Source organism: Lineus longissimus, chromosome 17 (assembly GCF_910592395.1).
Source record: "Lineus longissimus chromosome 17, tnLinLong1.2, whole genome shotgun sequence".
In the NCBI taxonomy this organism is placed as follows: Eukaryota; Metazoa; Nemertea; class Pilidiophora; order Heteronemertea; family Lineidae; genus Lineus; species Lineus longissimus.
In genome coordinates, this window is record NC_088324.1 from 10,634,490 (window position 1) to 10,658,629 (window position 24,140).

General features: G+C 41.6%; 2 protein-coding genes and 1 long non-coding RNA gene across 6 annotated transcripts; 2 read left to right on the forward strand and 1 right to left on the reverse strand.

The window, feature by feature from the left end:
• On the forward strand, positions 1-2,606 carry LOC135501768 (uncharacterized). Its single transcript, XR_010449635.1, has 3 exons — positions 1-91; positions 618-798; positions 1,239-2,606. It is a non-coding gene; the product is annotated as an uncharacterized LOC135501768 (long non-coding RNA).
• Positions 2,607-10,919: 8,313 nt separating this feature from the next.
• Positions 10,920-19,012, reverse strand: LOC135501133 (serine/threonine-protein kinase Nek7-like). Of its 3 annotated transcripts, XM_064792980.1 has the most exons (10): positions 17,521-17,702; positions 16,869-16,942; positions 16,040-16,253; positions 15,770-15,832; positions 15,409-15,519; positions 14,926-15,034; positions 14,304-14,411; positions 13,799-13,893; positions 13,443-13,556; positions 10,920-13,238 (listed from the first exon to the last, which is right to left on the reverse strand). In XM_064792980.1, the coding sequence occupies exons 3-10, from the start codon at positions 16,193-16,195 to the stop codon at positions 13,068-13,070; spliced, it is 927 nt and encodes a 308-aa protein (XP_064649050.1). In that variant the 5' UTR covers positions 16,196-16,253; positions 16,869-16,942; positions 17,521-17,702; the 3' UTR covers positions 10,920-13,067. The 3 variants fall into 3 exon arrangements, with proteins under 3 accessions (XP_064649050.1, XP_064649049.1, XP_064649048.1); XM_064792979.1 differs by lacking the exons at positions 16,040-16,253; positions 17,521-17,702 and adding an exon at positions 18,765-19,012 and having other exon boundaries at positions 16,679-16,942; XM_064792978.1 differs by lacking the exon at positions 16,040-16,253 and having other exon boundaries at positions 16,679-16,942.
• On the forward strand, positions 17,729-24,030 carry LOC135501134 (serine/threonine-protein kinase Nek7-like). Of its 2 annotated transcripts, XM_064792981.1 has the most exons (9): positions 17,729-17,959; positions 19,694-19,950; positions 20,893-20,955; positions 21,202-21,312; positions 21,665-21,773; positions 22,039-22,146; positions 22,441-22,535; positions 22,635-22,748; positions 23,000-24,029. In XM_064792981.1, exons 2-9 carry the CDS (start codon positions 19,786-19,788, stop codon positions 23,153-23,155), a joined length of 921 nt encoding a protein of 306 aa, XP_064649051.1. In that variant the 5' UTR covers positions 17,729-17,959; positions 19,694-19,785; the 3' UTR covers positions 23,156-24,029. The 2 variants fall into 2 exon arrangements, with proteins under 2 accessions (XP_064649051.1, XP_064649052.1); XM_064792982.1 differs by lacking the exons at positions 17,729-17,959; positions 19,694-19,950 and adding an exon at positions 20,332-20,616 and having other exon boundaries at positions 23,000-24,030.
• Positions 24,031-24,140: the final 110 nt, after the last annotated feature.

A 24,140-nucleotide genomic window follows, 5' to 3' on the forward strand; every position in this document is an offset into this window, starting at 1 on the left:
CGTCTGCATTACCCATCATGTTGCCAGCACCACCAATGGCTGGACTGGCGAAGATACTTCCAGTTAGAACTACATTGTAAAGGCTTTTCCTGTAAGTTTATTTAAGGTGTTCACGGTTTTAAGTTTAAGTATGAACTTGAATTGTCACCGAGGTTGTTCTAGAAAAACTCAGCTCAAGTAGAAGGACAAAGCTGATTGGTTTGGGCAATAACTGTACGGTGCCTAATTTGCCTCCTTAGTAAGAAGTAGGTTATTAGTTGCTTAGTGACAGTTACAGTTGTACGAAATGATTGTCTGTGGTATTTGATTCCGATTTTAATTTGCAGTCATCAAGAATTGGTCATTTGTGGACAAAGTCACAACTGGCCTCCAGAGACCAGACTGCCGTGATAGGGTCACTTTAAAAAAGTCATTCTGACATTTTATTTGACAGTGATATCTTGTGATATTGACATCCTGTAAACATCAGGAATAAAGGTGCCATTTCTGCAGTAGCATTTGAAATTGGGGTGCTTAGTAAATCCGCCTGAGGCACTTCTTTGTGCTGTTTCTTAAACAGTCTTGGTAGAAGAAGACATCAAAATCAAAAGTTAACAGAGAATTGTTGTCATTTTCAGCACCCCTTCCGGAAGTCCTCCAGCAATTGAAGCTGGTAGAGAATCATGACTTCTCTCGTAAAACAATCTGGACATGAAAAAGGATGACTTTGACCATGAGTTGCAGATCCAAATCGCTGTCAACAACTGAACAATAGGACCCCTGCCCTTCTGACTGGAGAAGATGTCATCTATGCTAGATGTAAGGTGGTGAGAAAGCATTTCCTGTGCTTGTCTAGAATGTGCTTGTCTAGAACAGCATTCCGTCACATCTTTACGTTGTCCTCCATGGCTCATAGTCGCCCATTTTATTGTCATTTGTCTTCTAGTTGCTCTCTTTACTTATTAAGGCATGCTTAGAAATTGCTTATGACAAGACCCATTTGGGACCATGATAAAGAGAGTCCTGCCAACACAAACGGAGGTGATAGAAAAAGGAGGTTCCACTGTATAGGGCATGAATTGAGTGTCATAGACCCTCTTAACCTTAAGAGTGAAGGATCAATTGCGGTCGGAAAGACCACTACACCTACACAGTAAAATTAGAGCAAGATGAGATCATTGAAATGCACTTTACAGAAAATTGAAGGACGTAAATAATCTTTCTCTTCTTCTCACCATCAGTCCTCGTCATTATTTCAGCTTGTTCCCGGGTAAGGACATCGGATGGTGAAGTACGTGCAGGACATCCTGGGCATGAGGAAAATTGTGGAAGACAGCACCAACAATATCTGGACTTTCACTTGCTCAACTGAGAAGGAGCTCTTTTCAATTTAGGCCTAAGGGTTCAAAAGTTATCTTTTAATTCTGTAGGACTATGATTGACTCCTCAGTGGACTATCGGGACAAAACTTTTTTGCCTCTAAGAAGTACCACTCCTCAAACCGTCAAACTCCTGGATGCAGAGGAAGTACCACTCCTCAAACCGTCAAACTCCTGGATGCCGAGAAAGAATATAGTGGTTAGATCTCTCTTGTTGGCTAGTTTTAGAGTTAGTTTTGGTGTTCAAGGATAAAGACAAACTAAATTGGGAGTGGTACTTCAGAGAGGCAAAAAGGTTTTGTCCCGATATTCCAGCTGCTGTAGCTTAGGTAGTGTAGTGAAGATTTTACATTCAAATGCGATTTGCCGCACTGAAGGTCCCTCCAGAGATTGTTGGACTGGGTCCATTGAATGTGACAAAAATATCCAACACCTATTTACAAATGAAGTGAGGGGTCAGCCTTTTGGTGTAACTCCATATAACTGTCTGGTGATTTCGCTCTGGGCTTGTGACATTCTGATCGGTCTGAAATAATCATTACCGCCCATCCCTCAATTTGAGGCCTGTGTCCCGATGGTGGCGTTGAATGGCAAAATCAAAGGGGCATGACGGCGGTTAAACCTGTTGCGAATGGGCAGCATCATTACCAGTTCTGAGATCTGGTGTGGTGTAGGATATCTGGTTACCATTGCACACATCTCCTGAATCTGCGGTGGGTTGGTACCCCACGCTATGTAGGGGGAGGTTGCTGGGTAAGACTTGGTCCACGTGAATGGGTAGTACCTGAAAGATGAGAAGTTGCGAATGGACGCCCTGTGAATATGTCCTTCGACCAGCCAGTGCTAACCCGGTCACTGTCTCCAGGTCACCATGCCTCGGTCAATGAGCGGGCGAAGAACCCAATGGCTCCGTCAGGAGTACATCGTCAACTTCAGCCCGTAGTCAAACCGGTACGCACAAATATCTTGGTTGAGAGTGGGGGACATACTTGAAATTGCTTCTCATCGGGGTAATACAGTACAACTGTATACAACGACCCCATTTTATTTGGATTTTTATTGAGGAGTGGACGATAATGAGAATTTCAGGCCAGTCCGATTGTCACCAGTTCAGAGGGAGATTACCTGATAGTTATGTGGCATTCCGTCAAACGGTTAACTCTTTCACATCCTTTGTAAATTAGTGTTGCTTGTTACATGTTGCATTTAATGGCTCATTTGAGGATAGTTTCGGTGATTCTACTTGACCATGAGCAGGCCCATTTTGGCCTATAACTGTGTAGTTTGTGCTCTAGTAGTATGTGATTTGAAAAGTTGTAAATCTGGTTATTGGAGTAAAGATTGTACAATGGAATATCCACGGGATACCCTAATCTGAGAGCCAAGAGCCAAGACTCCGTTAAAGAGTCAATTAAGTGCCACCAGATGAGCCACAAGCCAAAGAAAAGGAATAGGCTTGAATGAATATAATTATTATCTTTGGGAATCCTAAGCCTACAGGTACCCTACTTGATAAAAAATGGATTTATTTTGTAACCGTTTATGACGTCGTAAGACATCGCCGGCTGGATAGCGGTATTGTTAACGGTCTACCATGCCAAGATTTTTTATCATACTGTTGTTACGCCGTCTATACAATACGGCGGGTACAGTGTACATTGAGTCTGCACTTCACACCCTGCTTACTCACACGTGTTTGTCATTCCTGCAGTATCATGTAGCCTTGTGCAAATAGTGCAATCAAAATTGTTTTAAAAAGGCATATTGCTCAAATTTGTGAAATCTTAATTGAAATTTGCCAATTCAAGCAATGAGATAGCGTAGTGATACACTATCACTAGGGCCTACCGGTACTCTGCATATCTGTACTGTAAAAAAACGGTGCTCGCGGCTCTTGGCTCTCAGATTAGGGTGTCCCAATAACCACACCTGGTATTTTATAAGTTACTGTAGCTTAGCTCAGTGGAGTGACCTTTTTGTCATCACTTTTAAAAACCTATGCGATTTGCCGCACTGAAGGTCCCTCCAGAGATTGTTGGACTGGGTCCATTGAATGTGACAAAAATATCCAACACCTATTTACAAATGAAGTGAGGGGTCAGCCTTTTGGTGTAACTCCATATAACTGTCTGGTGATTTCGCTCTGGGCTTGTGACATTCTGATCGGTCTGAAATAATCATTACCGCCCATCCCTCAATTTGAGGCCTGTGTCCCGATGGTGGCGTTGAATGGCAAAATCAAAGGGGCATGACGGCGGTTAAACCTGTTGCGAATGGGCAGCATCATTACCAGTTCTGAGATCTGGTGTGGTGTAGGATATCTGGTTACCATTGCACACATCTCCTGAATCTGCGGTGGGTTGGTACCCCACGCTACGTAGGGGGAGGTTGCTGGGTAAGACTTGGTCCACGTGAATGGGTAGTACCTGAAAGATGAGAAGTTGCGAATGGACGCCCTGTGAATATGTCCTTCGACCAGCCAGTGCTAACCCGGTCACTGTCTCCAGGTCACCATGCCTCGGTCAATGAGCGGGCGAAGAACCCAATGGCTCCGTCAGGAGTACATCGTCAACTTCAGCCCGTAGTCAAACCGGTACGCACAAATATCTTGGTTGAGAGTGGGGGACATACTTGAAATTGCTTCTCATCGGGGTAATACAGTACAACTGTATACAACGACCCCATTTTATTTGGATTTTTATTGAGGAGTGGACGATAATGAGAATTTCAGGCCAGTCCGATTGTCACCAGTTCAGAGGGAGATTACCTGATAGTTATGTGGCATTCCGTCAAATGGTTAACTCTTTCACATCCTTTGTAAATTAGTGTTGCTTGTTACATGTCGCATTCAATGGCTCATTTGAGGATAGTTTCGGTGATTCTACTTGACCATGAGCAGGCCCATTTTGGCCTATAACTGTGTAGTTTGTGCTCTGTAGTAGTATGTGATTTGAAAAGTTGTAAATCTGGTTATTGGAGTAAAGATTGTACAATGGAATATCCACGGGATACCCTAATCTGAGAGCCAAGAGCCAAGACTCCGTTAAAGAGTCAATTAAGTGCCACCAGATGAGCCACAAGCCAAAGAAAAGGAATAGGCTTGAATGAATATAATTATTATCTTCGGGAATCCTAAGCCTACAGGTACCCTACTTGATAAAAAATGGATTTATTTTGTAACCGTTTATGACGTCGTAAGACATCGCCGGCTGGATAGCGGTATTGTTAACAGTCTACCATGCCAAGATTTTTTTATCATACTGTTGTTACGCCGTCTATACAATACGGCGGGTACAGTGTACATTGAGTCTGCACTTCACACCCTGCTTACTCACACCTGTTTGTCATTCCTGCAGTATCATGTAGCCTTGTGCAAATAGTGCAATCAAAATTGTTTTAAAAAGGCATATTGCTCAAATTTGTGAAATCTTAATTGAAATTTGCCAATTCAAGCAATGAGATAGCGTAGTGATACACTATCACTAGGGCCTACCGGTACTCTGCATATCTGTACTGTAAAAAAACGGTGCTTGCGGCTCTTGGCTCTCAGATTAGGGTGTCCCAATAACCACACCTGGTATTTTATAAGTTACTGTAGCTTAGCTCAGTGGAGTGACCTTTTTGTCATCACTTTTAAAAACCTATGCGATTTGCCGCACTGAAGGTCCCTCCAGAGATTGTTGGACTGGGTCCATTGAATGTGACAAAAATATCCAACACCTATTTACAAATGAAGTGAGGGGTCAGCCTTTTGGTGTAACTCCATATAACTGTCTGGTTATTTCGCTCTGGGCTTGTGACATTCTGATCGGTCTGAAATAATCATTACCGCCCATCCCTCAATTTGAGGCCTGTGTCCCGATGGTGGCGTTGAATGGCAAAATCAAAGGGGCATGACGGCGGTTAAACCTGTTGCGAATGGGCAGCATCATTACCAGTTCTGAGATCTGGTGTGGTGTAGGATATCTGGTTACCATTGCACACATCTCCTGAATCTGCGGTGGGTTGGTACCCCACGCTACGTAGGGGGAGGTTGCTGGGTAAGACTTGGTCCACGTGAATGGGTAGTACCTGAAAGATGAGAAGTTGCGAATGGACGCCCTGTGAATATGTCCTTCGACCAGCCAGTGCTAACCCGGTCACTGTCTCCAGGTCACCATGCCTCGGTCAATGAGCGGGCGAAGAACCCAATGGCTCCGTCAGGAGTACATCGTCAACTTCAGCCCGTAGTCAAACCGGTACGCACAAATATCTTGGTTGAGAGTGGGGGACATACTTGAAATTGCTTCTCATCGGGGTAATACAGTACAACTGTATACAACGACCCCATTTTATTTGGATTTTTATTGAGGAGTGGACGATAATGAGAATTTCAGGCCAGTCCGATTGTCACCAGTTCAGAGGGAGATTACCTGATAGTTATGTGGCATTCCGTCAAACGGTTAACTCTTTCACATCCTTTGTAAATTAGTGTTGCTTGTTACATGTCGCATTCAATGGCTCATTTGAGGATAGTTTCGGTGATTCTACTTGACCATGAGCAGGCCCATTTTGGCCTATAACTGTGTAGTTTGTGCTCTGTAGTAGTATGTGATTTGAAAAGTTGTAAATCTGGTTATTGGAGTAAAGATTGTACAATGGAATATCCACGGGATACCCTAATCTGAGAGCCAAGAGCCAAGACTCCGTTAAAGAGTCAATTAAGTGCCACCAGATGAGCCACAAGCCAAAGAAAAGGAATAGGCTTGAATGAATATAATTATTATCTTTGGGAATCCTAAGCCTACAGGTACCCTACTTGATAAAAAATGGATTTATTTTGTAACCGTTTATGACGTCGTAAGACATCGCCGGCTGGATAGCGGTATTGTTAACAGTCTACCATGCCAAGATTTTTTTATCATACTGTTGTTACGCCGTCTATACAATACGGCGGGTACAGTGTACATTGAGTCTGCACTTCACACCCTGCTTACTCACACCTGTTTGTCATTCCTGCAGTATCATGTAGCCTTGTGCAAATAGTGCAATCAAAATTGTTTTAAAAAGGCATATTGCTCAAATTTGTGGAATCTTAATTGAAATTTGCCAATTCAAGCAATGAGATAGCGTAGTGATACACTATCACTAGGGCCTACCGGTACTCTGCATATCTGTACTGTAAAAAAACGGTGCTTGCGGCTCTTGGCTCTCAGATTAGGGTGTCCCAATAACCACACCTGGTATTTTATAAGTTACTGTAGCTTAGCTCAGTGGAGTGACCTTTTTGTCATCACTTTTAAAAACCTATGCGATTTGCCGCACTGAAGGTCCCTCCAGAGATTGTTGGACCGGAGTGGGTCCATTGAATGTGACAAAAATATCCAACACCTATTTACAAATGAAGTGAGGGGTCAGCCTTTTGGTGTAACTCCATATAACTGTCTGGTGATTTCGCTCTGGGCTTGTGACATTCTGATCGGTCTGAAATAATCATTACCGCCCATCCCTCAATTTGAGGCCTGTGTCCCGATGGTGGCGTTGAATGGCAAAATCAAAGGGGCATGACGGCGGTTAAACCTGTTGCGAATGGGCAGCATCATTACCAGTTCTGAGATCTGGTGTGGTGTAGGATATCTGGTTACCATTGCACACATCTCCTGAATCTGCGGTGGGTTGGTACCCCACGCTACGTAGGGGGAGGTTGCTGGGTAAGACTTGGTCCACGTGAATGGGTAGTACCTGAAAGATGAGAAGTTGCGAATGGACGCCCTGTGAATATGTCCTTCGACCAGCCAGTGCTAACCCGGTCACTGTCTCCAGGTCACCATGCCTCGGTCAATGAGCGGGCGAAGAACCCAATGGCTCCGTCAGGAGTACATCGTCAACTTCAGCCCGTAGTCAAACCGGTACGCACAAATATCTTGGTTGAGAGTGGGGGACATACTTGAAATTGCTTCTCATCGGGGTAATACAGTACAACTGTATACAACGACCCCATTTTATTTGGATTTTTATTGAGGAGTGGACGATAATGAGAATTTCAGGCCAGTCCGATTGTCACCAGTTCAGAGGGAGATTACCTGATAGTTATGTGGCATTCCGTCAAACGGTTAACTCTTTCACATCCTTTGTAAATTAGTGTTGCTTGTTACATGTCGCATTCAATGGCTCATTTGAGGATAGTTTCGGTGATTCTACTTGACCATGAGCAGGCCCATTTTGGCCTATAACTGTGTAGTTTGTGCTCTGTAGTAGTATGTGATTTGAAAAGTTGTAAATCTGGTTATTGGAGTAAAGATTGTACAATGGAATATCCACGGGATACCCTAATCTGAGAGCCAAGAGCCAAGACTCCGTTAAAGAGTCAATTAAGTGCCACCAGATGAGCCACAAGCCAAAGAAAAGGAATAGGCTTGAATGAATATAATTATTATCTTTGGGAATCCTAAGCCTACAGGTACCCTACTTGATAAAAAATGGATTTATTTTGTAACCGTTTATGACGTCGTAAGACATCGCCGGCTGGATAGCGGTATTGTTAACAGTCTACCATGCCAAGATTTTTTTATCATACTGTTGTTACGCCGTCTATACAATACGGCGGGTACAGTGTACATTGAGTCTGCACTTCACACCCTGCTTACTCACACCTGTTTGTCATTCCTGCAGTATCATGTAGCCTTGTGCAAATAGTGCAATCAAAATTGTTTTAAAAAGGCATATTGCTCAAATTTGTGAAATCTTAATTGAAATTTGCCAATTCAAGCAATGAGATAGCGTAGTGATACACTATCACTAGGGCCTACCGGTACTCTGCATATCTGTACTGTAAAAAAACGGTGCTTGCGGCTCTTGGCTCTCAGATTAGGGTGTCCCAATAACCACACCTGGTATTTTATAAGTTACTGTAGCTTAGCTCAGTGGAGTGACCTTTTTGTCATCACTTTTAAAAACCTATGCGATTTGCCGCACTGAAGGTCCCTCCAGAGATTGTTGGACTGGGTCCATTGAATGTGACAAAAATATCCAACACCTATTTACAAATGAAGTGAGGGGTCAGCCTTTTGGTGTAACTCCATATAACTGTCTGGTGATTTCGCTCTGGGCTTGTGACATTCTGATCGGTCTGAAATAATCATTACCGCCCATCCCTCAATTTGAGGCCTGTGTCCCGATGGTGGCGTTGAATGGCAAAATCAAAGGGGCATGACGGCGGTTAAACCTGTTACGAATGGGCAGCATCATTACCAGTTCTGAGATCTGGTGTGGTGTAGGATATCTGGTTACCATTGCACACATCTCCTGAATCTGCGGTGGGTTGGTACCCCACGCTACGTAGGGGGAGGTTGCTGGGTAAGACTTGGTCCACGTGAATGGGTAGTACCTGAAAGATGAGAAGATGCGAATGGACGCCCTGTGAATATGTCCTTCGACCAGCCAGTGCTAACCCGGTCACTGTCTCCAGGTCACCATGCCTCGGTCAATGAGCGGGCGAAGAACCCAATGGCTCCGTCAGGAGTACATCGTCAACTTCAGCCCGTAGTCAAACCGGTACGCACAAATATCTTGGTTGAGAGTGGGGGACATACTTGAAATTGCTTCTCATCGGGGTAATACAGTACAACTGTATACAACGACCCCATTTTATTTGGATTTTTATTGAGGAGTGGACGATAATGAGAATTTCAGGCCAGTCCGATTGTCACCAGTTCAGAGGGAGATTACCTGATAGTTATGTGGCATTCCGTCAAACGGTTAACTCTTTCACATCCTTTGTAAATTAGTGTTGCTTGTTACATGTCGCATTCAATGGCTCATTTGAGGATAGTTTCGGTGATTCTACTTGACCATGAGCAGGCCCATTTTGGCCTATAACTGTGTAGTTTGTGCTCTGTAGTAGTATGTGATTTGAAAAGTTGTAAATCTGGTTATTGGAGTAAAGATTGTACAATGGAATATCCACGGGATAACCTAATCTGAGAGCCAAGAGCCAAGACTCCGTTAAAGAGCCAATTAAGTGCCACCAGATGAGCCACAAGCCAAAGAAAAGGAATAGGCTTGAATGAATATACATGTAATTATTATCTTTCGGAATCCTAAGCCTTCAGGTACCCTACTTGATAAAAAATGGATTTATTTTTTATGACATCGTAAGACATCACCGGCTGGATAGCGGTATTGTTAACAGTCTATGTTACTGTCTAAATGTCCTGTTACTTTAGCCAGTGTAGCTTAGGTGGTGTAGAGACCTATTTCTTTACAGGTTTAAAAAGCCATGCAATTTGCCGCATTGAACCTTCCGCACAAATATCTTAGTTGAGAGTGGGGGACAAAATTAAAGTGCTTCTCATCGAAGTACTGTATACAATGACCCATTTTTTGTTTTATTAATGTAATTGAGAAGTGGTCGTTAATGAGAAGTTAAGCCAGTCTGATTGTCACCAGTTGAGAGGGCTATTACCTGATAGCTATGTGGTATTCCCTGCAAACTGTTGATTCTTTCATGTAATTTGTAAATGTGTGTTGCTTTTTAGCTCACCTCTTAGCAGAGGTGAGCTTATCCCATACCGTGGCGTCCGTCGTCCGTCGTCGTCGTCGTCGTCGTCGTCGTCGTCGTCGTCGTCGTCGTCGTCGTCGTCGTCGTCCGTCGTCCGTTAGCAGGGCACGTTTCGTAACTGTTAGAGCTATTGAGTTGAAACTTGGTACACATGTACCCTTATGTAATGACACCTTGGAGACCAAGTTTCGGTCCGATTCGTTTCATGGTTTGGCCACCAGGGGTCCAAACGTTAAAAGTGAAAATATGCAATATCTCCCTTAATAGTAGTCGGGAAATTTTGAAAAAAATATGGTAGGTACTTCTAGCAAAGGTGCATCATATATCGTCCGGGTTTTTGATTTGACCTCCTTTTCAAGGTCACAGAGGTCAAATGGTGTAAATTGGTCGTTAGGATGTAACGATGGCACGTTTCTAAACTGCAATGACTATTGATACCAAATTTGGTACACATTTACCCCTTAGTCAGGTGATCTCAGGGACCGAAGTTTGGTCCAATATGATTCACCACTTGACCACCAGGGGGCAAAAATCCAAAAACCTTAAAAATGTGATTATTCCTTAACTTCTTGCCCGATTACCACCAATTTGATATCATGGGTACATCTAACCACCATCAGTGGCAGGCTGAGGGGCTTGTTTGGTGTACCCCACTATTGACCTTGTGATAAGCTTGGGGTAATCTATTGTGTGTTGATTGATTTTGCTAGTTCCATGACCCAAGCCAGCCAATGAATAAATGGAAATCAAAAATTTATTTTGTTGCCCTCATTACCTAATGACTATGCTGCATTTTTATGGTTGTGAAAAGAAACGAGTAATTAGAACTCCTTCAAAACTTTCAAGGGCTGGAGTCTGTTCTTTGTTTTCCAGAGACCTGCCTCCCATGATTTAAATGAGCATTCAATACATTTGGATAGAGTTCTAATTGCTTTAGGGTTTGGAGGTCTAGCCAAAATGGTGGTACCTATGGTCAACCCTTAAAAGATATAAAATTAAACAAAAGTAGAGTGATGTGCACATTTTGTTTATTTACAAGCAAATTAAAAACACTTTAAATCTGTACACCTTTACTATTTTGCTGACTTCCATACTCTCTTCTGTGAATTACCTAATGATACATGATAAAGTACATATCATAAACAAAGCAGTACTGTAAAACTGACATTACCAACCTTCTACTCATCTGTTGTGACACAAAACCTTGATGATGAGCTTCATGGAGATCTAAGGCTCATCACCTCATTGCATACCATCAACAATTTGCTAATGTTGGTTATAATAATGGTGTCACACCTTGTAGAAGAACAAGGGACCGCGACACATCTAAATGGTAGAGCAGAGGACGGGCAATACAAGAGATACGGTTTGAATTCCAATCAAGGTATCGAGGTTTTGGTATTGTGTTCATTCTACCTTTCACACAGTGACAAAACTACATATAGGAGTAAATCTGAAGTGGATTTAACAATGTAGCACATAAAACAACACATTTCAGGACGGTAATGGTAATTCCATCATGACCAATCAAGGGTTAGCATTTGCTAATCAAGTTGAAAAGTGACAATAACCCTGGAAAGCTCATAATGGATATTTCAGCAGTGACGGGTAAACGTGTCCGAGACTAGTCAGAGTGATTCTGTAGCAGCCGTGAGTTTGACGCGCGATTCTAAAACTAACAAACTATAACTGCAACGTGACCTTACAAACTTTCCAGCACCGCCCAAACGAGGCCATGACAAAATGACAAGTGAATGCAATTTAACCGATCAGCAGCCGCATTCTAACCTCAATTATCACATTGTCATGTGCGGCATTTTGATAACTCAGTACCTGCTATAAAACCGAGTCACTGATTCATGGCACTGTGACGCTAAAATTGCTTAGACAATATTAACACTTTAATGGACCCACTGGCAGCCAGCAAAATGGCTACGGTTTAACCACAAAGCCTCTATCATGATATGAATGAGGTAAAAAGTATCATACTCCTTAACCAGCCTGACTTTGGGCAGAAAGGAAACCAAATCCAACATAGCCCTCCACACTAGTTTAGTAAACAACATCAACCCACCACGCATTAGATAACACCTTCACAATCTTTATACAATTACACCACTATCCCTACCATTGACAGAATATGAAAACAAAAGGATATGGGCGGTTTTACTTTGTACATGTTCATTGATACCGTACTGGAGGTGTCTCGCCAAAACCGTGAGGGTGGAGCTAAAATGTAGACCAATATGACGTAATGAAACTTAACCGCATTAGTTTGTTTAAGTGTTAGTAAGCTTACATGCTGAGACCTCATTTTCTAAAAGGCTGACCTTTAGAGAAACATGCAAACATGTGCACTCAAAGAGCAATACCAGAAGAATAAGAGCAAAAGAAAAGTCATGCAATTATGTGCAATGCACACAAGTATAAAAGGTTAAGCATAGATATGTGCATATCCTTTTGTTTTCAATCCGACTAATCTTTGATCACAATATTCAATACTGGAATAACAGTGGACGGAAATCTTCTCTAGACACACATGTATTAGCTATTTTGAATCTCAACAGAGTCTAATAAAAACAATGGACTTAAAGGCTATGTACATTTCGCACAAAAGTTACCAACAATATTTGAATTTCCAATTATTATAGTCTATACGGCCTCATCGTCTCCAGTTCTTGCCATGGTCACCTCAAGTGTGCCATATTTTCTCACAGCAAAATTTAAGACATTAATGATTACGATCAGTGACATGAACTTCAGCAAGGAATGGAAGAGTATGAAACTCAAATATCAAACAAGAGATCACAGGTGGCTAGACTTTTCTACAAAAATAAACACAACATTTTACATATTGAGAGCCAGGCGGGTCAGGAACCTGAACTGTCCGATACTCAGTGCAATCTATGTATACTCAGGTTTCTCAAGCAATATAAGGAAACCAAAACAGTAAGGCAAGGAACCCAGAAAGCCTAGTTGTTTTTCAGGAAAGAAACTGGTGATAACCCCTTGATTTGGCCATACCAGGAGATACCAAAGATACCAGTTTCACTGAGATTGCTACATCTAGCTGTGCCGACATGACCAATATCCAATATGTACAGCAAGTTACAAAACACAGCCCTGACCCTCAATTTGTAAAACTTGCTGCATAGTTCCACAACAGCTGACTAGGTGGATTCCATTGCCTCAGGTGTTCGTTGTCCGGAGGCTGAACCTGGTGCTGATCCTGATGCTGCACAAAAGCTTTCATATTTCTCGGTTGCGACAGCTTTTACTTCATCTATACATGGACGGGAATCTGGATCGGTTCGAATACACCTATTGATTAGTTCTCGCAACTGAAAAAGGAGGATTAAGAATATAATTAGAAAGTTTTCTCATCTGTCAAAAGAATGGTTGTCCTCTTAGGAGTCAAACTACCTCCCCTCTAAAAAATTTGGTGAAGAGGGGGGTGCCCCCTTGATTCACCACTAGAATAGGAGCAGATAAGTCCAGACTAGTCTTCCCTCAACAACCAATGACACCAAAAAGAATTTTCTTACCTCCTCTGAATAATGTCCGGACGGCAGTGATGGATAATCACACAACTCGATCTTCTTACAAAGAGAATATAGGTTCATCTTATCGCCATAGAAAGGGGACTGCAAGGCCGCCATCTATTGTACAAAAGAGAACAGGAATGATGTTAAAGACTAGACATGGTCGGATCCAAGACTCTCAAAGGGGTACACTGTTTGTATTTAATCATGGGTCAGGCAAATAGAAATGCAGTTTCAAGTTTCAAATTTTTATCGAACGGCATAGCCCAACAAGAGCCACTGCAGGAAATGGACAAGCTGAGGTAAAACAGAGGACAGGCCTGATTCTGTTCATGACTGAGGATGGAAGAAAAATGTACCTCGTATAAGAGACAACCTAGTGACCAGATGTCCGACTTGAAGTTGTAACCATTCTCATGGATTCGCTCAGGTGACATGTAATATGGCGTCCCCACTGAAAGAGGAAGCAGATTTCTAGAACATAAGTCAGTGTGAAATATTAAGTATCAACGGTAGTAAGGACTAACGGTACATTAAGATATACATCCAACGTTAAGCTTCACTCCTCAAAGTATTCAACCCTTGCTCATAGCTGCAGGATTGGTTAAAAGAAGTCTTCTGTTGTTTCTTGTTTTTTCATGCATCTGTTCCAACCCCAAGCACCAAACCTTTTCTCTCAACATTTCCACACAGATTGCGTGGCTGTATTCAGAACCGACTTGATAATTTTCTCCGAAATTCTTCACACATCACACATGATTCATATTTATTCATATTTATTCATCTGAATAGAGAATTCAAAGGCGAGGTAGGACTGTAAATGCCCTTGGTGTGTGACTGATAGTAGAGCTTAACATCACCCACCTAAGGAATGTGCAGCTGTCGTCTTCGAACTGAAGAAACGTCCAAGTCCAAGATCACCAAGCTTTGCCACTCCAGAAGCTGTTATGAACACGTTGGCTGGCTTGATGTCTGAAATGAAAAAAAAGTAAATGACCACATTAACACCTTCAGCGCCGAACCACGTAGATCTACGTGGCCCAAATCCCCCCCCCCTTGAGCTGGTTATAAATCGGAGTCTCATGGACTTCATGAAAGAACTACGCCATCGCCATCTTCAGGGCAAGGTAGGAACTAGGTCTTTTCAGTTCCTACCTTGCCCTGAAGATGGCAATGGCGTAGTTCTTTCATGAAGTCATTTAAAGTTCTGAACTACGCCATCGCCATCTTCAGGGCAAAGCAGGAACTGAAAAGACCAAACGGTATTTTCACGGTACATTCAGTTCCTACCTTGCCCTGAAGATGGCGATGGCGTAGTACTTTCAAGAAGTCCATGAGACTCCGATAACCAGCTCAAAGAGAGGGAATTTGGGCCTCGTAGATCTACGTGGTTGCCAGGAGCAAATGTGTCAAGATACAAAATTTGAGTTTTTGGAAAATGGAGTAGGCCTTTAGATTGTTAGATCAGCTCATAAATTATACTCACCTCTATGCATTATCCTCCTCTCATGCATGTGCTGCAAAGCACTACAGATCTGTACAAAATATTTCCAAATTGTTTTCTCCGGTATCAGCCTATTCTGCTTTTTGAAATGCTGCAAAGAAGAAAAAAACAAGTATCACTCATTGGGATCTTCTACCAATGTCCAAGCAGATCAAAGGATATTCTCTCTATCATATGACTGACTTCCATATACACTGGGAGGTCCCGATGTGGCACAGGGATGTGATGATATCAAGAGTCAACAGCTCAATAGCAATCGATCAGTCCTCTCAAAACCCAAAGAAAACACACATGTAACCCTGGATATAAAAGAGTGATAAATTTATAATTTTTTTGATTGTGTGTGTCAGTTTATTGGGGCTGATCGCTAGCTATGACACAGGCATCTTCTCGCATCTGTACTACCGAATCCAAAATGTGTTCACTTTTTGAAGCAGAAAACCTCAGAGCCCCATGTTTCCTCACCTTGATCATTCTGGACAAGTCCCCAGCATCTGCGAGCTCCAGGACAATGTTCAGTTCGTTATTGTCAATAAATGAAGCCAAGTACTTGATCACATTAGGATGATTCAGTTTCTGGAAATGAAGAGAATATTGGGGTTACTGCGAAAGTATGAAGTCATCTGGTACACCACTGTTAGGAGATGCTCGCAAAATGGTGTGGGCGGATGTACAATAGACCACTCTAATTTAAAAGGACACCCTTGGGAATTACCTCTGCTGTCCTTATTAGAGAGGTGTCCCAATTACAGAGGTCAATTTGAATAGAAAGGACAGGTTTGGGACCACAATCTGACCATATCTTTTTCAATGTACATGTACCTACCTTCAACAGATCTATCTCTTTTATACAATCTTGTCTGGCTTTAGCGTCCATCATCTCAAAGATCTGGAGAGAGACATTTATACCTTTCTAAACATCTTGACAGAGTGGTACAAGGGATCACAACTTAAGTCTTATCTGACAGACTCTTCTTAATTTAAAATTCAGTCAAAATACTCATTGTGCCAACAATCACAAGAACCACAAAACAAAGAGTGACAACAAAATGCTGAAAAACAAAACACAACATGCACTTGTAAAATATTGTATTACCTGGACCTTTTTAAGAGCTACCACACTGTTATCTACCAAGCATTGAGCACGGTAAACCTCACTGAATTGCCCCTTTCCAATCTTTTTAGCGATGGTGAAATTTGACAAAGTATTGAAGCGCATGTCTGTGTCATCCATGACCGAGTCCTCAGCCATTTTGGTTCAAGGTCAGTTAGAGGCTAAAGTTAGTCTGTTACAAGGTGAACCTGTATCTCTGCAGAGAAAAATATTAATTTGTTAGTTGCTATATCTAGTTAAGGCACAGTGAAGAAACCAACCAGTCTTATTGCAGACAAAAATTGTCATTATCAAATATCTGAGACGAAAAAAAAATTAACTTTGAAATTTGATTACTCACAATTCAATTATCAAATTTAGTGATGAACTGTGACTTGATTGTCTAACTATGAACCTGAATTGAAGGTTTTTGATCACGAAAGAATCATAAATTAATAATCAGCTATCAAAATTTTGTAAGTCTCCAGAAACTTTATCCATAGTTCAAGAAAGAGAATTTACTTTTTTTCTAGAATTCGCTTTAGGTAACAAAACATGATTTAAAAATGTTAAAACGGTCAGATCTGGTCGGGAACTCCACAGTGTGTTTTGAAATAACACCCATCACCTAATATAAGTTACCTGAATCTTTTTCAGGGCCACAGAGCGGGTATCAGCTGTATTACTAGCTTTATAAACAACACTGAATTGCCCGCGTCCAATTTTTTTCTCGATTGCGAAAAATTTCAAACTGCTGTACAGTTGATCCTGAGTGAGCTGTTTGACCTCAGTTTCTGCAGTTGCCATGGTGACAGATGATCTTCTGGCTAACCTTAATGTTTTTTCTCTCCACTAAACAGTGGTCTCAAGATCTGATGGAAAATCTTTCGTAAAAACTTGAGAAATCTGAAAGTGAAGAATCAAGTAGAAATGAAGTCTGTCAATAAGAGATTCATCATTGCCATTCTGGTTATGACAAGAAGATTACTAAAGTTATAGTCCTATTGTTTTTCTTATTTTCATGCATCAGAAGATCAGTCATCGTGATTGGACTTGGAGCTGCACCGCAGTCCGACTCCGAGAAGGAGCCCCACACATGGGGCCATATCCAAAGGCCTGCCATATTCTGATTGATTAGTCTTCTTCTAAGTCTTTCTTCTTCGCGCCTATGCATTTGCTGTAGTGTAGTAGTGTAAAACTCAGTAGACATAAACTACCACTGCCAGTCAGCCCAGTGGCTTCAAAACTTCAAATAGTCTTTTGATGGAAGAAGACCAGGGACTGAGGGAGGAGATTGCAACAATGCGAAAATGTCTCCAGATCAATTGTGTTATTTCGACATCACATACTCGCCAACAGTAGTGAAAGATATATCAAAGTCAAAGGCAAAGTCAAAGTGCAAGTCCACTTTTTGCTATGCCCATGTCCATGAGTCATGACAGTGAATGACTTTTTGCTGGGCAGCTGATTTTACATTTCCTTACCTAAACTGAAATATCTCCCAATTCCCTGAAAATATTTTTACAAAAGTTGGCACTGATAACAAACACAAGTACAGCTTAATCTACGTTTTAATAAAGGTCGTGTTATTTTCTGTATAATATGAATAAATATGGTGTTTTCTAGATCAAAATACAAAGATTCCAAAGCATGGCCACCATCTTATAATCTCACACAATGCAATTAGCAGTTTACGCAGAATGTACAGGACGTTGTGCACAACGTCGCAGAAATCACTAATTGATACTGCGCGAGAATAAATCAATACCATTCAGACCTGGCTTCCAGGCAGTAGTCAACTAATTTCTACAGCCCGACCATATGTACAAATCTACTGTTTAGCCTGAAAGCGAGAGTGGGTCATAGTTTTGACAGCATTGACATTGAGTGACAACCAAGCCACTTTTGATTACATTCTTTGAGGTATACTTCAATTAAGCATTCAATATCCCACTCAGCTATAAGTATAGATGGTGTATCTAGAAAATGCCCCATTTTGTTTCTGATCCTCTCTCCAGCCAGTCCAGGCAATCATCTTATGCAATCTGATCTTTTCAAACGCCTGTGACTAACACAAAAACATCATAGTTAGGCTATTGTGTGATGTCAGATGCACATTTTATTTTGTCGTCTTATTTTTGGCTATTTCCTGATGACGTACCCTTGGGTCATGCTGTCCATTTCGTCCTGATCGTCTGGCGCGGCGATAGGACGAGGCCGGTCAACTGTGTCTGGAGTCGAGTGTAGATGACCCGGGCGGGGCCAAGATGTCATTTACCCGCTACCATATAATCAGTTTAATCATCAGCCTGTTGGACCAGATGAGTTCGTCTTTGAGCTGCTCCGCACAACACCTCCTGACATTATGCAGAGGGTTGGTGAAGTGTGCATGCAGTATCAAGCTTCCCTCATTGGCCTCAGGAGAGAAATTTGAGTTGATGCTAAGGACTCTGAGTAAATGTCACACCTTGCCTTTTGGGTGTTGACGCATCGTCAAGGATGGCAATTTCGCAAAAGCGAACAATCTCTTTGTAAGAGAGAAACCCAAGACACTCTGTGGAATTACTGTAAAATTGAAAGTTGAAATATTTTGCCTAAATCATCTAGCCAGTCATATGCCAGTGCCTTGACCTATATACTACATGTATATTGCATGTAGCCACTGACATGACAGAAACTGTTATTAGCTACAACTCTATAGGCTTAACTAGACTGACGAGTGACTTACCTTAGGCTACAAGCAAATTCTAAAACTACTCGCTGATTTAACAATTGCAATCGAAACCCTCATGTGTTGATACCGTGGCTGTGTCTTCTCAACAGGTCAATAATCTCAACATTGCTAACATAGCTAGCATCCCATTAGAGTTATGGTTAAGGTCAATACCACACAAGTTATTGATTTTCATATTGCTTTTCTTGGCCTCATTATTTTATGACATTACATGAGTTGTTCACACCCATTGAACAAAGGACCTGATGCATGTTGTTCACACTCCCAATGGGTGACATCGGAACGCATGATGAAGAGTGTAGCTTTTCTAGAAAATAGTTGTTTGTGGTTTTTTGACTGACCACTCAGAGACATGGCATGATACTAGTGTTTTAAATGATGAGTGATGATGTTACTGATATGATCAAGAGACAAGAGAAGTGTGGTCTGGCACAGTGGAAGACAATCCGGTTTGTGTGTTAACAAGTGTTAATGTCTTTGACTTTAGCACCAATTAGTTCCTTCATGTTATCTACGCCATGACACCTTTGCCAGTCACCTTTTAGACCTACAGTAGAGGTGTCTTGCTGAGTATATCCTATTGACATCAATCTTTGTGTCCCAAAATTTTGTCAACATTTTCCTGGGAAAAGCTGGTGAAGTACCTTAAATGCAGCTGAGGAGACCTCACAGGAAAACCTAATTTCATAATTTTAGAAATTTTCCGATTCACCAGTCAACTTTCTGATATGATGCAGCATTTCTGTCAGTTGAAACGGGTTTGCACTACCCGCCTGGTATATAAGTAAGTAAAATTTCCCCTGGGCCGTTGAAATACCCCGTGGACTAAAGTGTGGGTTCCTGGGGGAACTCTTACACACATACTAATTGTCTGTTTTTTCAAAGGAGTAACAGTATGATTGGAAATTTCGTTCACTTTTTAGTTTCAGATTGCAGCTGTTGTTTCGGACTGTGAAGAACGATTAAAAGAAAAGGTTATTTAAGCCCCGATAGAGACATACGATTGGCAGCTACCATGGCAACAGAAGAAACAGAAATCAAACAACTTACGCCAGATCAGCTGTATGGCAGTTTGAAATATTTTGTAATTGAGAAAAAGATTGGACGAGGGCAGTTCAGTGTTGTGTACAAAGCTACGAATACTGCGGATAATCGTAGTGTTGCGTTAAAGAAAGTCCAGGTAATGTGTTGTTGATGTTTTGATGTATAAAACTCACTGTGGGGAAACAGACCAGGGCAATATGTGGTGTGAACTCTTTTTCGTTCATCTACTGTAGTTAGGTCATTCAAGGGCTCACCATAAACATAGCCGTCTGTAACATTTGTCAGACTGATGCCTGATGGACATCCAGTTGCTCTAACATAGCTACGGTCAGAGTGATGAGAGCAATGTACAGTAATTCATTGTGATGCGTCTGAACAAATGAAGATTTTAGTTCTTTCAATTATTTTGTCAGTAAGACAAACGTGTCATTAATTTGAGTTCCATTTGACAATCATCTGCCTTATGAACAAGTTAGGACCACTCAGTTACAATGTGAGGTGAAAACACGGACAGGCTACATTCACACCAACATCTGCATGGTCTGTTTCTTCACAGTGAGCCTCAGTAGATTCAGCAGTAGATTAGCAATTAACAACCTAACTCTTCATCTCCAGCTAGAGCAGTTGAACTTCCACCTCTAACCAACCTTGAACCAAAATGGCTGACGATGGCACAGACATTCACTTCAATGCTATCGCGAATTTCAATATTACAAAAAAGATTGGAAAGGGACAATTTAGTGAGGTTTACCGGGCTCGGAACATGGTAAATGGCAAAACGGTAGCTTTTAAAAAGATCCAGGTAAATTCTTGTCTGTGTCGGATTTAATACTGAATTAGAGGCATGGTTGTCTTACCGAACACTCGAGAGGGTGGAGCTGAAAACCGAGGAGCATCACTGGGCAAAATGTCAGCTCCATCCTTGGCAGCAGTGTCTTTGATAAAAGGGTGGGGGTCCTGCTTTCAGAGGTGTCCACTAACAGTGATTCTATTGTACACAGATATGTCAAACAATCTTGGGTCTCCGACATTATAGAATAGACAAGGTGTTTTCCTAATCCTGTTGTTTGCACTTCAGATCTTTGAGATGATGGATGCTAAAGCCAGGCAAGATTGTATAAAGGAGATTGATCTGCTAAAGGTAGGGGCATCATAAATAAGATGTTAAACACAGACTCCATACCTCTATCTTGTGGTCATGAACTATCATACTTGCTTATTTTACACAGTTATCTTATTGTCATATTGAGAATATTTGTCCTTTTTGATGAATTTATTTAAGTCTGGGAGAGGATATGATTTACTCCTTCCCACCAGAGCAAAAGCGGCTGTGGAGAGCATGCACTGGTTTCCATCTTGTATGATAACATAACTTCCTCTCGTTCAGCAACTTAATCATCCTAATGTGATCAAGTACTTGGCTTCATTTATTGAGAATAATGAACTGAACATCGTCTTGGAGCTCGCAGATGCTGGGGACTTGTCCAGAATGATTAGGGTAGGTGAAATTGTACCCAATTATGTATGAAGGACTGAGCTTAAGCGTCTGCTAGTGATTTGATTCAATTTTCAAAGAGAATTTCACACGATCAGTTTGTTTTGTGGACTTCCATAGTAATGAGTCATGCAGAGTTTGGAACAGTTTCATTCATGCTTACTTTGATCTGTCAGAGCACGAGAAATGAAGGTGCATTGTTTTGAGCATGAGATATTCCCTATAATGCCATAGGCTAACAGCTCTTAGCAATGCTGCGTTGCTCAAGTACCAAGTCCATCGAGGTTGGACATAGTCTGCTGTACCAGTCTGAGATGATAACCTAATATCAACCTCTCCCTAACCCTTATTGTAGCATTTCAAGAAACAGTCTCGATTGATACCCGAGAAGACAATATGGAAATACTTCGTACAGATCTGCAGTGCATTGCAGCACATGCATGACAGGAGGATTATGCATAGAGGTGAGGTGAACTCAGGTGACTGAAACTGAAAGCTGATATGTATTCAAAAACTCCCAGAGCCCCGGTTAGAAAGGTCAAATGCCCTACCGCACTTAAAAAATTATAGAGCCAGCAAAGTGTTCTCACTTGATTGTGCAAACAACAACTTCATTAACGAGATGGGTCACTCGGAGGCATTTTCAAGTTGAATTTACATGTGCTTTACAGCTAAAAACATATGTAAACCTCCACGTAAAGCGATTGCATGTATCTTTCTTCATTTCAGACATCAAGCCAGCAAATGTATTCATAACAGCTTCTGGAGTGGCAAAGCTTGGTGATCTTGGACTTGGACGTTTCTTCAGCTCAAAAACAACTGCGGCACATTCCTTAGGTAGGTTATTTGGCATTGGTGGACTGTTAAGACTGACGAAGTTGAAAGACCAATGCTAGAATTTGACGTCAGTGACTAATTCACCTCCGAGTCTGAGGTTGTGGGTTCGACTGCCGGTCGGTGCACGTATTTTTGTGATAGAGTAGGCGACTCTTTGACAGCAGAGGTTTCAATACAACATGGAGGCTAATACTAGCAGAGAGAATATGCTTGAATATCATGTCTGCTTGGAGAATGGATGTTTGTATTTTTTCTTGATATTGAAGTATTTCAAGGATTGTTCTCTTCTTTCAGTGGGGACGCCTTATTACATGTCACCTGAGCGGATCCATGAGAATGGTTACAACTTCAAGTCAGACATCTGGTCACTCGGTTGTCTATTATATGAGGTACGTGTGAGGTTGCTGTATGGAGTGTAGAGGGGGTGGGGGTAATCTATTACACCACTTGTCCCTTTGATGCAATTTTCTTTCTTTCTTTTCGAGCAGATGGCAGCTCTGAAGTCTCCCTTCTACGGTGATAAAATGAACTTGTATTCATTATGTAAGAAGATTGAACAGTGTGATTACACACCTCTGCCATCGGAAATCTACTCAGGGGAGGTATGTAACCCTGAGCAAGATGCTTGTCTCTATAATACTGTAGCAAGGTGATGTCTTAAAACTTTTCTTTAAATTGCCAGCCCAATTATAAAGAAATTCCTCATGAATTACTTGTTGGGCATGGATTAGAATTCTCTTAAACTGTGGATGTCTTCTATTTTGTTGTTGCCACCCTGATCAGAGGCTGATTTGAGGCAGTCTAAGACTTGCCAGGCCGTCCCATTATAAATCCTACTCTTCTTTTGTTTCAGCTTTGTGAACTGGTAAACAGTTGTATAAGAACAGACCCAGACACTCGGCCAAGTATTGATGAAATCACAGCAGTTGCCATAAGGAAACATCAGGAGTTCAGTGTAGCAACGATGGGGCGGACTTCCAGGCAACAAACGCCGGAATCAATGGAATAACAAAGGGAGAATGACTTGGGATAATGTGGCAATATTACTCTTCCTCTGTGCTCTGAGCTGGACAGCTTGGTAAGGTAGACACTCGTCTCTACCCATGGACTTTTATCCTTTTGTGTGATTGCACAACTGGCTTGCTGAATGCATTCCATACAGTGGTGTCAGATAGCCAGACAGCATAGCCATATTTGGCCCAAGAAGTATACATTCCAAGTATTTATCATGTTTATAGATATATGAGGAGCTTCCATAGCCTAGTGGTTAACACTGCTGGCTACCACGCAATAGGGTCCTGGGAGAACCGGTAATGATATTATGACTTTACAGTCTTCCAGTGACTCAGCTAGAGATAATTCTAATAGCATATACATGTATTAATTTACTATTTCTGTCCATTGTAATTCAAGTATTGAAAAAAAAAATGATTACTGTGATCATGAATGATGTGTTAGAAGACAAGAGAACTATGCATGTGTATGAGAGGGAGCATTCTTTTCACTTTGTAGTGTACTGTAGAGAAAAGCAGTGTCACACTAGTTCCGCTAGCAGTTCCTTGCACAAGCTGTGAATCAATCACATGCATAGTTCACGTGCCTTCTCAATAGTAGTGCAAGTTTTTTCAAATGTTGTGATATTTATTAAGTATGATTGACTGACAGTGGTAGGCATACATGTATATATAGTTCTTAATAGTTTAATCAATTTTGCCCCCTACATTGTATGTCCAAAATGCTAGCTACAGGCCTGCAGTATCTCAGAAGTGTATAGACTTATCCATCATGTATGTTATGTTTGAAAATATTCAGAAAGATTTGGAATAAAACAAGGCTGAATTGTATCTATTGTTGCTTTTCCTTCTTAGAACTACGTTTCTCCAAGGAATCATTGGCACTGCCAATGCAGGCCAGGGAGATCCAGGCATCTTTTCAGAGGGGTCGCTGTGTGTGCTACCACAGGAAGTAGAGAATGTCCATGGAGGCTATTCACA

Coding starts and splice junctions, on each gene's coding strand:
- LOC135501133 (XM_064792979.1), bottom strand. CDS start 16,843: ATGGCAACTGCAGAAACTGAGGTCAAACAGCTCACTCAGGATCAACTG. Junction 15,035..15,408: donor ACTTGTCCAGAATGATCAAG/GTGAGGAAACAT, acceptor TCTTCTTTGCAG/CATTTCAAAAAGCAGAATAG. Junction 13,239..13,442: donor CCGGACATTATTCAGAGGAG/GTAAGAAAATTC, acceptor CTCCTTTTTCAG/TTGCGAGAACTAATCAATAG.
- LOC135501134 (XM_064792981.1), top strand. CDS start 19,786: ATGGCAACAGAAGAAACAGAAATCAAACAACTTACGCCAGATCAGCTG. Junction 22,536..22,634: donor TCGGTTGTCTATTATATGAG/GTACGTGTGAGG, acceptor CTTTTCGAGCAG/ATGGCAGCTCTGAAGTCTCC. Junction 22,749..22,999: donor CGGAAATCTACTCAGGGGAG/GTATGTAACCCT, acceptor CTTTTGTTTCAG/CTTTGTGAACTGGTAAACAG.